Source organism: Felis catus, chromosome F2 (genome assembly GCF_018350175.1).
Source record: "Felis catus isolate Fca126 chromosome F2, F.catus_Fca126_mat1.0, whole genome shotgun sequence".
Taxonomy (NCBI): domain Eukaryota; kingdom Metazoa; phylum Chordata; class Mammalia; order Carnivora; family Felidae; genus Felis; species Felis catus.
The window spans coordinates 17,185,443-17,201,884 of NC_058385.1; the positions used below are offsets into that span (position 1 = coordinate 17,185,443).

At 40.1% G+C, this 16,442-nt stretch overlaps 1 protein-coding gene and 1 long non-coding RNA gene across 2 annotated transcripts in view; one reads left to right on the forward strand and one right to left on the reverse strand.

Moving 5' to 3' along the window:
* Positions 1-3,576, reverse strand: part of VCPIP1 (valosin containing protein interacting protein 1) — a 30,086-nt gene extending 26,510 nt beyond the window's left edge. The window contains exon 1 of the mRNA XM_003999861.5: positions 415-3,576. Coding sequence (XP_003999910.1) covers positions 415-3,127 — 2,713 coding nt within the window. The 5' untranslated portion in view covers positions 3,128-3,576. The remainder of the gene's footprint in view (positions 1-414) is intronic.
* A 156-nt stretch (positions 3,577-3,732) lies between these two features.
* Positions 3,733-13,838, forward strand: LOC102900275. The gene is made up of 2 exons (XR_891325.4): positions 3,733-3,880; positions 13,610-13,838. It is a non-coding gene; the product is annotated as an uncharacterized LOC102900275 (long non-coding RNA).
* Positions 13,839-16,442: the final 2,604 nt, after the last annotated feature.

Here is a 16,442-nt window from a genome sequence, read left to right on the forward strand (position 1 = left end):
AGAAACTGCAATTCATCAAACAGGAAGTCCTGAAATCACATGACATGCAGGAAAAGAAAATTTTAAAATAAATGAAAAGGGACAAAGTGACCAGGCTCAATACAGCCCTGGGAGGAAAATATTTTAAAAGACTTTAAATAGATACATTATAAGCTATTAAAAAAATATGAGAATAAGTTATATTTAAATAATCTGGTGACAGTTAACGGACTACTTTCACTTTCTTAGTTGTCCTAATGCTTACTCAATGGAGAATCATGCTAACATCCATCTATTTAGGAGGAAGAAAATAATCTCTTCCTAAAATATTTATATAATCAAATCGTTTTTATAATGATCACAGATTGTTTTTCATGAAGACAACAGAAAAATATTCACAATTAAGAAATACCATCTGAGTTAAAATGATCTTACCCATTAATGTTGCTAAAAGACACAAGGAGTACATTTCTTTGTCAGCTTGCTCCTGAAGTTCCTTGGATAGTTTACCAGTAACAGCAACCTCTTCTTGTTTCACAGTGTGGGCAGAGTGTGCTGCAGCAGACTGACCACCTTCCGCTTTACTTTTTAGAATCTCTATTGTAATTCTGTCACCATGCTGTAAAGGAACCGGCTCCTTTTCCATTCCTGCCTGGGGTGGCATTAACTCTTTAGGAGGAAAGCCATATCGAATACACTGTAAATATGGAGGAATGTTAAATTCTCTGGCTATGCTTTCTTGAAGTTCAAAAAAGGTTGTTGAAGATTTAAGTGTAACCATGGACTGTCGTCCATCATTAGTTGTTATTCGGATCTTCTTTTCCTTTGAAGTTGTTGGTGAATATGGAGCCTTTGTAGGGGTAGCAGGTGCAGAGGACGGACCATCACGAATGGTACTAGGAGAAACAGTCCTGGGTTGCCCTTTTTGTTCTTGTTTTAACTTCTCTGTTTTCCGTTTCTGCATTACAGCAGCCTGTTCCGTAATATTCTGTTGAATAGTTCTTTCAGTTTTACTCATGTTTAACTCCTCCTTGTGCAAAGTTTTTGTTTTCTGTCCAGTAAGAATAATTTTAGTTGGGAGCTGAGACTCTGACTCTTGTCCTTGTACATCTCCAACTCTTTGGGCGTGAGCACCATCTATATTTACAGGAGTATAATCATCGGGATTCTTTTTGGCAGTCTGATGCAGTATAGTATGGACAACTTTCTGAACTAGGATTTCACTCCCAAATTCACCTGGAAAGTGCTTGGTAACAAGTTTCATTGCAACATCATAAACATTACTATTCAAAGATGAATCACTTTCATACTGGAACCAATATACTGTTTCTCTGACCACTCTTCCACCCCATTCCAAAGTAATAGGAAAAGCTTCTGGTAGATTGTCATACTCTTTACCATCCCAAAAATGTTTGAATCCACAACCACATTTGCCACCAGTGGACCTAGAATTAGTTCTGTCCCCATCCAAATACACAATAGACCCATCTCCTCTGACCCTTCGCACAGATGTGCCATGGCACCAATTACAGGCTGTCAGGTTACTCAATCCATAGTCTGGTACCAGAACATCTTTCACTGAATCATATGAGCAAACTAAATTGTTCAAGGGAAAGCTATAATTTTTGTCAGGCCTCAGCTGTCCATGAGTACTTTTTGCCAGGTTATACAGTTTCCCTCCTGGAGCCAACCACTCTGGAGGAACATGAAGTTCAGAAAGGGCACCACAGAGCAAACATTTGTGAAGGCGATTATCCATTACTGCTTTTTTAGCAGCTGCTGTAACTTCTTCAGGCTGAACTCCTATCACCCCAGTCCTCCTGTAGAAATACTGATGGACATCAGCAACCAAACTAGGATGGATACCGTGTTTGTCCATAAAGACTTCTTCCATAGCAGCCACAAGCCTAAGTAAGTATTTATCCTGCAAACTTCTGTCTCCTCCAATAACACAACCACCATCCTCCTCAAGTTTAATGTACTTTTTAATAAGGTCCTGAGGCACACCCCATGCTTTAGGCAACAAATTCATAGGCAATTTGGGCAAAGCAGCCCCTTTTATGCCTACCAAGGGGATATAATGGTTTCTACCAGAGCTACTCCATGCAATACAGATTGGTTTGTTCAAATGACCATCTCTCCCTGTGCACTTCTCTGCAGGGATGAGCCCAGGCAGAAAGGTGGCTGAATAATCACCAGAGCTTCTCATGCCACTGAGAGAATCTAGCAGAATAATAGGGCGATGTAATACATTGGCAAGGCCAAATATGTGGATGTTCCTCAGGCCCAGGGGAACACCCTCAGGTGGTACAAACAGAGGGTCACACTCATTGATAATATCCTCCCATTCAGCGGCATCAATGAAGTCATGGAACAGGGCTTGATATTGGGCCAGGTGCTGCTGAAAGTGCTGTTTAAGATTCTCTCTCAAGGCATGCCAGAAGAGCTCCCGGCCTACTAGAGCACGGGACACAGCATGCACCAAGCAGTGTCCATCCCCGTCCACATGAACTGGAATGAGGCATTCCTGGCTTTTATTGGCCCGCTTGATGTCCTCAAGTGTGTCATGCAAATACAGGAGGCTTCCGGAGCGGTCCTTGCCATAGCCCACTGTGTTAACATGCTCTGGTTCGATGAGGAAGGCGCGGTCACCTAGCAAAGCGCAATCGAACAGTTCGCCCTGGTTCATGTCCCGGAGAAGCTTAGCCCTGCCTGTCTGTTTATCCATTCCATAGCGAGCTAATATGGGCGACAACAATTTGCAGTGGTAGTTAGAAAGGCCCATCACCTTTACCAGTTCCGTGTTCTTCTTGGGTGCCCCTGTCACCCCAAGCAGCGCGTTCCGCAGCAGGTTGTGTAGCACTACGTCCGGGTCGGTCACCTCCTCCACCCCCAGCAGCTGTTGCTGCTCGTGCCGCTGTCCGCACTCGGTACACTCGATGCTGACAGAACCGGAGGCCGGGAAGAACAGACGCGCCTGGCACTTCGGATCCGGGCAGCTCCCAGAGAGGATTCTCCGGTCTCTCCGTTTCGAGAGCCCCCCCGGAGGAGCCGCCGCCGCCGCCGCCGCCAGGGACGGCGGAGTCTGCGGAGCCTCAGGGGGAGGAGGTGGCGGCGGCAGCGGAGGCGGCGGCGGCGGCTGAGACATACCTCTCGGCTCTCGTGTCTCGCTCCGCGTCCCAAGCGACCCTCAAAGGCTCATAGCCCAGACACCCACCGGCCCGACTCTGTCTAGTCCAGGCCCAGGACGAATCACTTTCCTTTCCCTACCAGCTCCTCCTCCTCCTAAGCGAAGGCGGAAGCGCCGGACGTTGTTTCTCTTCTTACTTCTCCACTGCCGTAGCCGTTGCCCCGAACGTAACGGCCACCACCCTACCCAGCACTCACACTCACTCACTCTCGCTCTCTCTCTCCCTCAGACACACAGACATACACGCCCTCACTGGGAGTGCGCAGGCGCAGCTACCGCTCTGCCCTCTGGGAATTAGAGTCTTGCAGCCTCTCTCCGGGCCATTGAATGCTAGGATTTTGGATCCGCAAAGAACTACGATACCGTGAGGCCATGCGGTTCAGCACCCGCGGAGAGGAGGAAGAGGAAGGTAATAGGAAGGGGGGGCAGAAAGGAGATCGTCATTCGTGTTGCTTGCCGGGAGTTGTAGTTTGAACTGGATCTTCTTTGTCGTCTTCCTCACTCTGGGGCTCAAGCAAAAGAGAAATGAGAGACCACATTTCCTAGGATGCCCTGCGGTGCGTTCAGCCTCACTTCCCCCTTAGGCGGAGAGAAGGATACAGGGAAGCTTGGTAAAAAACAGAATTAAAGGGAATGGGTGTCGGAAGCCGAGGGTCTGAAGTTCACGACTCATAGAAGGGGAGGGGAATTGAAAGGCTCTCAGTGAAGAAGGTACAGTAAATAAATGTCCAGCGGCATAGCGGGCTGGGAAGTTGAATGAAATGGCCTAATCTAGGCCGGAGGTCGTAAGAGAGAAGGGAGGGGGGCGGGGGGTAAACAATGAATTGATTCTCGGAGTATTTCTTAAGGTCTTTTTTTCTGCCATACTTCTCCTCTCATTCCTACCGCTATTCCAAGCTACTGAGGCGCCTAAGTCCCCTTCTCTGCCTTATTCCCCTTCTGTATTGAGGGTCACCGAGGCGCCATTTGTTTCCTAGTTCCTTGTACGTCTTTGCAATTTACAGTACAAATAACAGTACTTTGGATGCGTGTAGAGTTGTATATACATGCAAAGGCTTTTAACTAGATATAATTTACTTACGATCCTCTCTTCAAAACTAATAATAGCTATCATTTATTAAGTTCTTAATATATTTCTGCCTCAATCTTTACGTACACATTATATTTGCTCTTCATAAAAACCTTGTTAGAAAACATGCCCAAAAGGAAGTGACTTCCTTAGGTTCACACAGCCAGCAAGCGGTTAGGCATTCAGATCTAGATATGTACCCATATTGCAGACGGGACATAGCAGAAAAGTTTAGGCCAGTATTATATAAAATAATAACTAACTTCCGGTTACTGTTGCTTTATAGTTTACATAATACGTTCACATATATCATTTCATTCTGGCACCAATCCTGTAATACGATACCAGGTATTACTCCATTTACAGTTATGGAAACAGACTAGGAATTAAGTGACTCGTCCAAGGTCAAACCACCAGTGTATCTCAGACCCAGAGAGTGTTTTTTATACTATTTTCTACAAAAGAAAAGAGCTGTTAAACTCACACCTTTTGTTAGGCCTCTGGATCTCTTAGGGGGAAGGAGTGATAAGGATGTTTACCCTTAAGGAGGCAACAGAGCTTTATTTTATTGTGTGCTTGGAAATTGCCTCTTCATGCACAACACATTGATATGTTAATTGGAAGCTAGTATTGTTTTAATTATTATTGTACAGTGAGCCCCTTTCACTTATTCTGGAAAGTCTTGCTTTCTGAAACCTTAGATAAGTGAACTATCTCAAAATTTCTGAAACGTCTGGGACAAAATAGATACATCAGTGCAGTCCATGAGGCCATTTGAGTCTTCTGTAGCTGCCAAGGGAATTGTTTACCTTACTAGGTTTTTTGGGTAAATAGAATTTGATGCTTTGAAATGAACCATCTGTGAGACACTCCTAAAAGGTATTAGTACTGACTTCCACCTTAATTATTGTCTACAGTTTTCTTCAAAAGAAATGACATGTTTGAAAGAGAAATTATTTAAACATTATTCTCTTATCCAATTCTCCTGGCCCACGGCACAATTTTGTTACCGTAATACAAGATAGGTAATGTTACTTATCTTGAAAGGGATAATTTTCAATAAAGTTTTTTGGGGCGCCTGGGTGGCTCAATCGGTTGGGCGTCCGACTTTGGCTCTGGTAATGATCTCATGGTTCGTGGGTTCAAGCCCTGTGTCTGACTCTGTGCTGACAGCTCAGAACCTGGAGCCTGCTTTGAATTCTGTGTCTCCCTCTCTCTCTCTGCCCTTTCCCTACTCACACTCTCACTCTCTGTCTCTCAAAATTAAATAAACATTGAAAAAATAATTTTTTTAAATAAAGTTTTTCTTAATTCATGCAGGAAAAGTTGTTTATTTCTATTCTGACAATAGTTTGGTGGTAACTACATACATGGTCTTGGAACTGGTTTTTAATTGAGTGTTTTTAAGTTGAGAAATTGAATATGCCTAGTAGGTGGAAATTATTGTCTACTGTTACTGAGAAGTTACACCTTCAGTGAAATTTTATTTTCGTCATACAGAATCCAAAGAATTGAATTATGAAAGCCTCAAAACACATGAAAAATGACAGCAGTGTGCACATGGGCATGCACTTTTATGTTTTGACATCACCAAGCTAAATTTTCTTTACTGATAATACATATGAATAGTGAAATAGATTTTTTGAATCGCATTTGAATATGTCATTCTAAATCACACTTGACAAAATAACCACTTTCCACCTTACTGAAAACATGGGTAGCCTTTTGCTGGTTTGTCAAGCACAATCCATTTGACTCATCCAATGTGCATTTCCCCATGTGGAACTTTGATTAGTTAGAAATACTCTTCCAAAACCAAATCTGACATTTAAACCCATTTGTTACTATAGTTCTAATTTTAAGAATGATACTTTTGAAAGGAAAAAAATAAAATACCCTGATATAAAGCACAGTTCATAGGAGGAGGGAAAGGAGTTAAGTTTTCGATCAATTCTAGAATTAAATTGGGTCATTTAACCTTCAAGTCACTTAATGAGTCTGTAGATGCAAAGTTCAGAAAGTAAGAAGGCTAACAAATAAAGGGGCATTAACCATGCCACGTTCAATATGTGAATTATTTTTTTACAGACATTTAGAAGGCATGGATACCTGTAAAGTAAGAACGTTTTGTTAGGACAAAATATGACATGCTGTTTCTTATAAGGCTATAGGAGTGCAGCAAGCTTCTAACTTGCTTATGTGAGATATACATGCTTCCTTCCTCTTCTTCCCCAAATCCATGATCTTAATTGCCTAATAACTTTTAAAAGATCTTGATGAGATTTCTAATAGTTTTTCTTTTTTTAAAGTTTATTTTTGACAGAGAGAGAGAGAATGTGGCAGGGGACGGGCAGAGGGAGAGGGAGACAGAATCTGAAGCAGACAGCAGAGAGCCTGATGCAGGGCTCAAACTCATACACCGTGAGATCATGACCTGAGCCAAAGTCAGATGCTTAACCGACTGAGCCACCCAGGAGCCCCACTAATAGTTCTTATTCTCATCTCAGTATTCCCTACGGGAAAATGAGCTGAGCCCCTAATGTTAGCTGCTCTGATATATACCTCTTCTATCACCATTACCCCAGCATCACCTCTATCTGAATTGACAAAATGCAGTTAAAACTGAAACCCTCTTTTTCCCCGTAAATTTCTAGTATGGCACTTCTAAAATTCCTGTATTGCTTTTTTTTTTTTTCAATGTGTATTTATTTTTGAGAAGGAGAGGTGGAGAAAGAGGAAGACAGGATTCAAAGTGGGCCCTGCACTGACAACAGAGAGCCTGATGCAGGGCTTGAACTCACAAACCGTGAGATCGTGACCTGAGCCAACGTTGGACACTTAATCAACTGAGCCACCCAGGCGCCCCTAAAATTCCTATATTGCTTTTAATAAACCTAGTAAATGTAAAAGCAAGAGGCATCCACTTAACAAGAGCATAACCATTATCGTTTTTCTTTTATATTGGAAAAGGAAGGGAATCATAACTTTGGGGGTTGTTATAAGTCAGCCACATACTTTCTTATATGAAATATACATCTGTACTAAGAGTTGACTGTGTTCCTCCAGATCTCTACTCCAGATAATCAGACTTTGAGTCATCAGCTTTTGTTGAAGCTGAGGGTGGATATGTGAGGGACTTAATTACTGAAGTAGGTATCGTGAGAACTTGAAAGGATGCAGAATGCCGTCCCTGATGCTGAGGAACTCCAAGTCTAATAGAAGAAATAGGCTAAACTAAATTGTTCATAAATATAGGTAGAATGAAGTATGTAATCAATCAAAACAGTATAAGAAAATAAATATCACAAATGCTATGAAAAATTGAGGGCTTGTTGTAGGGGGAGTGTTTTTTCAGAATATTATCTTAGTCTTTAAAACAGTCCTGTGAGATAGGTTTAACTCTGGAAGGTTAACATTATCATCATCATTATTACCACCCAGCTAGCAAGTAGTAGAGCTGGGCTTCAAATCAAGGTTTTCTTCCATGTTTAGTACTCACTCTTTCCACTACATCACAGCTGCTTAGTGATTTGAGAGAGAATTAGCCAAGAAGTGAGTGCAAACTGGTGGCCAGTGGCCAAACTTGGCTTACATGTGTTTTTGTTTGGCCAGCAGCAGTTTAACATTTTTTTTTTTTTTTTTTTTAATGTTAACATCTTTGTGCAGTGGCCAGCAGTTCTCTCTCTGAGGTCATATACCAGGTCCCTTGAGACATATTACCTGCTTGGCTCCAGAAAGCATTTGCGTTTTCTGTGTCAGGCAGTAACTGGCGACAGAGAGGAGATATTCTCAAAAGGCTCATGAAAGGTTATTTCAAAGGGTGGAAGAAGGACTTTGTGAACAAGAGTTGCAGAGAGTATTTGAAGAAGAATGATTGGCAGTATTTCTTATTATATAAAGGTGAAAGAGGTCAAGTAGAGTTAAAGGTTATGCTTTAGCACTATAGTTTTCAAACTTTAGTGATCATCAGAATCGAATGTAACAGTGGGTTGCTGGGCTCCACCCCAGAATGAGTGCATTTGGGATGGAGCCTGAGAATTTGCATTTCTACCAAGTTCTATGGTATTGCTGATACTGCTGGTCCAAGGATCATACATGGGAAATTAGTGTTTATCAGACTGTGGGTCATATCTGGGGAAGGACTTAAAACCCATACTTTGGTTTCTGTTGTTTTAAGTACAACAGGAATTTACATAGAATGTTTAGAAAATAAGTAAAAAAATTAAAATTAGTCTTATCAATTAGAAGGTTACAATTAACATTTTTAATGGACTGTTCAATTTCCTTTTTTCTAAAAGTATTAGGAAACCAAAATTGTATCATCAGTATCATCACCATAATAGTAGCTATTAAATTAACACTAATTAGGGATCTATTATGTGCCAGGGTCTTTACATATATTTACTTAATCCTTATAATATTTTTTGAGCCAGGTACTATTATTATTATTTTTATTTTTATTTTACAGATGAGGACTGAGGCATAGAGAGGTTATTTAATTTGTTCAGTGTTTCATTGCTAGTAAGTGGCATACTTAGGATTAAAACCCAAGCAGTCTGGCTCCAGAGCCTGTATGCTTAATCATTATGTTTACTATAATGAGTCTTCTGTCATACTGACCATTATGCTGTACTAGTGTGCTAAACTACTTTTAACCTGAATTGTTTAATCAAATCATGAACAACTTTGATAACATTAAATATTCTTGTCCAACATTTAAAATGAAAGCCTACATTTTTTTCTTTTAAAATATTTCAAACATTTTAAGTGTACAGAAAAATTATATAAAAATACTCATGCACCGACTACCAGGTTGAACATATGTTAATATTTCAGCATATTTGCTTTGAACCCCCCCTTTCAAAAAAGAAAAAAAAATATGTAATTTAGTAAGACCATGATTTTAAGATTTAATTTTACTTAAAATGGTGCCTTATGAGTTATAAAAGAAATCACCCTTTCCCTTAATAAAAGTAGGATCCTGGGGTGCCTGGGTAGCTCAGTCGGTTAAGTGTCTGATGCTTGGTTTCAGCTCGGGTCATGATCTGAGCCCATGGATCTGTGCTGATGGTTCAGAGCCTGGTTTAGATTCTTTCTCTCCCCTCTCTCTCTGCCCTACCTCGCTTGCTGTCTCTCTCAAAATAAATAAATAAACGTAAAAAAAAAAAAAATAGGACATCCTTTAAACTTATAAAGGAGGAAGAATTTCTATGTAGTAAACAACCTCGTAATTACTGTTGTTATGCCATCCCAGTGAACACTTCTCCTCCTTCAACACTCTGGCCCATACGTGGGCTTTTAAAATTATTTGGTGATAAAGGTAATAAACACAGATAGTAACATAAAACTAGGTAATGTGACTTGTATGGTTTATTCAGTTTTCAGGCTGCTAAGCCTACTTTCATGTGGCAAAGGTCAGATTCCACCTGGGTAACAACTGTGCGTTGCCAAATAGAACTATCTGCAATGATGGAAAAGTCCTATGCCTGTCCTGTCCAATATGGCAGCCACTAGCGTAGCCCTTGAAATGTGGCTAGTACAACTTAGGAACTGAATTGGGTTGTTGTTGTTGTTGTTGTTGTTGTTGTTTTGTTTTTGAGAGAGAGAGCATGCACAAGTAAGCAAGGGGCAGAGAAAGAGAAAATCCCAGGAGAGGGGGAGAGAGAGAGAGAGAGAGAGAGAGAGAGAGAGAGAGAGGGAGGGAGGGAGGGAGAGAGAGAGAGAGAGAGAGAGAGAGAGAGAGAGAGAGAGAGAGAGAGAGAGAGGAAACTTGGGAGGGCTTAAGCTCACCTGCAGCGTGGGCACATGCTCACCAGATGTGGGGCTTGTGCTCATGAACCATGAGATCATGACCTGAGCTGAAGTCAGATGCTTAATGACTGAGCCACCCAGGCGCCCAGAAACTGAATTGTTAACTTTACTCAATTTTAATTAAATTTAAGTAGCCACATGTGGCTAGTGGCTCTCAATTGTCAGCACAGATCTAGGTCCTTACAGCTCTAAGTCTTCATTAAAAATAATGATTCTCCAGATTCCAGGGAGTTCCTGGTTCTGGTGCTGGGTCAAGGGATGAAGACTGAAAAAGGGAACAAGGGAGCTTTTTTAGGATGATGGAAATATTCTTTATTTTGATTATGGTGATGAGGATATGGATATATACATTTGCCAAAACTCATCCAACTGAATTCTTAAAAGGGGTGCATTTGTGTGTGTAAATTATACCTCAATAAAGTTGATTTTAAAAAGTAAAAGAAAAAAAAAGGGCTGAGTTCCAGGGACAGAAGTTCCACCTCTAGTCTATCTAAAGCATGCCTTCTGCAATCCCATTTTTTCCTTAGGAACCACCAAAGTCATTACTACAACATCATAGGACCCTTTGTGATCTGGCGCCTGGGTACTTCAGACATTTCCTTGGCTGGATGCTTTGGCACACTGATCACCTTGTTAGTCCTCAAACACTCCAATACATTCCTGTCTCAGGGCCTTTGCACTTGCTCTTCTTCTGATTGGAAAATTTTTCCCAGGTAATCATTTTAGGTGTCTGCTCAAATGTCAGCTCCAGCAAGATGCCATTCCTGCCAACCTCTGTCCTTTTCACTCTCCATTTCCTTATCCTGCTCACTTTATAGCACTAATCACTATCTGAAATTATATAGTTACTTGTCTATTGTCCTTCTTCCCCATTAGACTGTAAGGCTGTTCATAAGGGCAGGCAGTTTGTTGATTGTTAGATTCCCTGTGCCAGGCACACAGTAGCCTCAATAAATATTGTTGAATGAATGAATGGCTGTCATCCATGGTAGTGTTTCTCAGCCTGAGATCGAAGCATGCATTCATTGAAAATCCACAAATTCTCTAAAAACTTTTTAAAATTTTTGTGTTGTAATTTTGATACTAATCTAAAACAATATTTATGATTTCCTAAATGAGCACCTTAAAACATGAAGTTTTGAATGCCCGAATTCATGTAGAGTTTAGGATTTTGTTTGTATCATGTAAAAACCAAAGAACGTCATGACAAAACGTATAGATAAAGATTTCACGGTAATTTTGATAGAGTTAGGTCATCACATGTCACACAGTAGCCTAGACTTGCCAAACTCAAAAGAACTAGGCCTTTAACTGCCAGTGCTACATTCAGTTAGAAACAGAAATTGCACAAAGCATGCATGCATGTGTGCACACACAAACACACACACTCTCATATATTCTGAACTTAGTAGCTATAAGTGAACTAGTAAATACACTGTAAGGAATTTTTTTTTATGTTTTTATTTTATTTTTGAGAGAGAGAGACAGAGTGAGAGTGGGGGAGGGGCAGAGAGAGAGGGAGACAATCTGAAGCAGGCTCCAGGCTCTGAGCTAACAGCTCAGACTAACAGCTCTCCAGGCTCTGAGCTAACAGCTCCATGACATGGAGCTCAACCCCATGGACTGCGAGATCTTGACCTAAGCCAAAGTCAGACACCCAACCAATTGAGCCACCCAGGAGCCCCTCTCACAGTAAGGAATTGCTTTATGGTTTCCAGCAATACTCAGATTTGATACTACTTAACTAAGATGTCATACTTAAAGGGGGGATGCCTGATTGGCTCAGTTGGTAGAGCATGTGACTCTTGATCTTGAGGTCCTGAGTTCACACCCCATGTTGGGTATAGAGCTTACTTTAAAAAAAGAGAATGTCAAATACTCAAAAATACTAACCCTATCTTATGAGTGACCACTTTACAGTTATCAGGTGATCCTCAAAATTGGCATTCCAGGATTTTGTAGCACTAGAATTTTTATTGAAATATGTGATCTAATCTTCTCAAACTAGCAGCAGGAAACCTGGAAGATATTAATACAGTGTATTTGTACAAACAGGTGTCATTTGCATTGACATTATTAAAGTAAACATACAGAGACACGTTTAATATAGATCAGAAGTTGCATCTTAATCTTCGTAAGCCTAACAGCTTGCAATTCAAACTAACATTAATTTTAAATGGCTGGACCAAATAACCAATGTCTGTGGAGCAGGAGAATACTTATCACTGCAGTTTTATTACTTTTCCTTCTTCCTTTTCTTTTCCCTTTACTTAGAACTCAAAGGGTACTTTGGGGGTAAAAGAAAGTAAAGTTCAAGGGTTTACTGAAAGAAACACTTTATCCTCATCCCGGTAACATTCTTGAGTTTTTGTAGAATGGCCTGATCTCTCTGTCTGAACCTTCCGGCTCTATCTCCTAAACACAGTCTAATTCAGTTCCTTTCGTGGGTATGACATAAAGAGTCAGAATAAGCATTACATTTTTTTATATGTATAGTATCATAAGACATATGTGAATGGGTAAGAGAAGAGCAAAAGTACAAGGTGACATACTTTCTTAGTCCTTTAGATTATTTACATAAATCCTTGCATAATATTCCAATATATAAGTGTGTTATAATTATGATGTACAAGAATATAAATCCAAGGCAGTCTGCAAGCAGGGATTTTTATTTAGGTGGACAGGAAAGTATTGAAAATTATGTATGCACGTACTAAATTAAAGCATCAGCACTAGGTGTCAGCAGATCACAACATTGGAGAGTGCCTCAATTTGGACATTGGTAAAATAGCAATAAATGGACAGAGTGTCTTTCATGACGCCTCTTGCCTAGCATTTTCCCATTCATATATTAATTTTCAGCCTGGCATTTGCTAAGTGTGTCCACAAATTCTATGGATATTAATGGGTATCATGTTGAGTGGAGGCTTCTACAGTGAAGTAAGTTTAGTAAACAATGAGTAAATAAAGTTAGTTTTTCTACTGAGGACTTTCAGAGCCTTTCTATGCTGATGACGCTGTGACTCCAGAGAAAAAGCAGTGATGCCTCCAAAATGTCTAGGGAGAGGAAGGGTTTAATGGCAAGAGTCTGCTAGCAGCTTAAGATACTAGAATGTATTACATTTTTCATTTTGGACATTATTTTGTTTACAGTGCACATTTTGGGGTAATCTGGGTGTGCTGATAGAGATAACAGGGATGTTAATACCCTAAGCCACCCTGGCAGTATTATTGATATGTAGCATTTCTGCACTTTGTTAGCCACAAAAACATTTGAATCTGTCAGAGGCACATATTTTTAGGAAAAACCAACACAGAGAAATAGTGCCTCTCATTATGGCCTCTACTTTCATCAGTATGCTTAAAAAGGAGTTAATGCTCTCCCATATTCTCTGGTAATTATGGAGGTGTTTTCCATTTAGTGTTTTAATCCAGCTGACATGTATTTTTGCATAGGATGTGAGGGAAAGATTCAAATGATTTTATGTACTTATTATATATTACAAAATACCGGTTGTCCCAAAACCTTGCATTAAATATGTTTTTGGTTTTGTTTTCAGGTCCAGAATCCTCCAGATCAATTTACCAATAAGTTCAATATGTAAAACAGACCAATGTGATTGAAATGGGAACGAATGAGAATTATTCCAACTTGCCAGCAGTACTTACCCCCTTTTCCACCCTCCCCAAAGGGTGTACTTTGAAAACCATTGGAAAAACTCACCCCCTCATGAATGGCTTGAAATACCCCATCTGTAACATGCTACATTAAAACGTTTGCCTATCTCAGTTATTTTTCTGCCAGTCTCATACTTTAATTTATGGAGCCTAGGACCTTTATAATTTAACAAAAGAAATTGAAACATCTAATAAACAACAACATGAGATTTGGGGAGACCCATAAAATTAGGATATTTCTTTTAAATGTCTGTTGTTGGCAAGAATTAAGTCCCTTCAATATATATTTGAACTAAAATTATTTCTTTAAAAATTTTTTTAACATTTATTTATTTTTGAGAGAGAGACAGAGCATGAACGAGGGAGGGGCAGAGAGAGAGGGAGACACAGAATCGGAAGCTGGCTCCAGGCTCTGAGCCATCAGCCCAGAGCCCGACGCAGGGCTCAAACTCACGGACCGCGAGATCGTGACCTGAGCTGAAGTTGGACGCTCAACCGACTGAGCCACCCAGGTGCCCCTGAACTAAAATTATTTCTGAATAACTTGGTAAAACTATATACTGGTTGATAATATGATAATGTGTGTCACAAGTTTACAATGTGGATATTCTTTGATTGACTAAATCACTTGTAGGATTTAACCCTAAAGAAATAACCAGAAATGTATGGGAAAATTTTGCTGTTGTTTATTAATAGTATTGAAGATGTTCCAGATTTTTAACAGTGTGGGACTGGTTAAATGGACCCTGGCACAGCCATAAGATGGAATACTCATTAGCCATTATAGTGATGTTATAAAAAGAAAACTACCTTATTGAGTACTTGTTACAAATCTGGCACTGTACCAGTCACCTTAATTGTATTGTCTTAAGTCTCACAATATCCCTAGGTGATAGGTATCACTCCCATTCATAGAAGAGAAAACAGTTCAAACAGCTAGTGAAGTAGTATTGTTGGAATTCAACCCATGTCTGCTCTTAACCCTTGTTCTTAATCACTATCCTAATGATGTGGGAAAATATTCACTATTTACTGATAAGCAATTGTTTTAATGTAGTTTAACTGACATTGAAATAAACAACAAGCAGAAAACTTCTGCCTGGGGTGCCTGGATGACTCAGTCGGTTGGACGCCTGACTCTTGATTTCGGGTAGGGTCATGATCTCATGGTTTGTGAATTCAAACCCTCTATTGGGCTCTGTGCTGACAGGGCAGAGCCTGCTTGGGATTCTCTCTCCTTTTCTCTCTGCCCCTCCTCCACTCACTCTTTCTCTGTCTCTCTCAAAATAAATAAAGAAAAACTTAAAAAAAAAAAAACACAACTTCCTCCTACATGAAATTCCTTCCTTTCCAAAGTTACTTATGCTTGGTAATGTTTCTCCCCAAATGAATCTACCTTTACACATGCTTTTTAAGTTGATTTTGGAAGTCTTAAATGCCTGGTCTAAGAATTCAAACAGTACCCATGATTATAAAGTTGCTGCACCTTTATTCGTAAATTATATCACTATATATGAGTGGATACACTTGTAGGCTCTTTTTTATGTTCCCTGTATTCTATTTCTTCTTGCTCTGGCGTCAACTTGTAGGCAGAGTGAGGGGAGGGATCTGAAGGTCCATATGGCTAACTTTCAACACAGGAGTCCCTTGTGTGTGTGGTGTAGTGCGGTAGTTAGAAGTCCTAGTTCTGGAACTCAACTGGTTAGACTGAGTCCCAGCTTTTAAATGAAAGTGTCTTCATTAAAATGAAGTGGTCATTGTAGCTACCTCATAAGATTGTGGTGAGGATTAAACTAATTGACATGAAAAATGCTTAGAACAGTGCCTGTGACATAGTAAATGCTCAACCATCAGCTATCATTGTCAGGATGATGATGATGATGCACATGTGCAGAGATGGGGAAGAGAAGAAAAATTACTTAGGAGTGTTCATTATGTACCACATACCTACATGATCTCTCCATTTGATCTCAGATATTTATTTGTATTCCCTTTTATTATAAAGGTGAGGAACTTAAAATTCAGGGTGGTTATATATGGAAGGAATAGAATGAATTATTAGACCCATTTCTAGGACTATGGACAAGATAAATACTGAAAGGTGCCTGACCAGGAGATAGCAAAACACTGAGAAAGGAGATGAGAAACAGACCTGTAGAGCCACAACACCCTTCAGGACCAAGGGACAGTGTTGTAATTTTCAGGACTGAGTGGGTGCCCAACCCAATCTGTATCAGAAAACTGTGCTTTGGAAATTCAACTGTTTTTACACTAGTTGTATTTTCTGTAAATATTTCTTGTTTTGTTCTCCTGTTGTACGTACTAAAATTATTTCTGAACTGCCAGTCTGTCTCATTTGTACTTTGAGAGAGCCAAAAGGAAAAAAGAATTTTCGGGCATCTTCTGCAGGAGCTACATGTCAGACACCAGGTGTCCTGGGCTTCAAATGCCAGAAGCCCAAGACAGAAAAGAAATGCAAGGAAGAAAATCCTCTTCCCCAGAGGCTTCTACAGTGTTCTCTGCTCTAACCTTAGAAGGCTTTGAACAGTGTTGCCTAGAGAATGGCCTTTTACTTACTCATCCGTCCAGCATGACTCATCCCCAAGACTGTTGAGTAAGTGAAATTTTACAGTATGTATGTTTCTGTGACTTTTATAAACATGGTGATATGGAAAGAGCATGGACTTTGGAATCGGACAGGCCTAAACTTTGTTA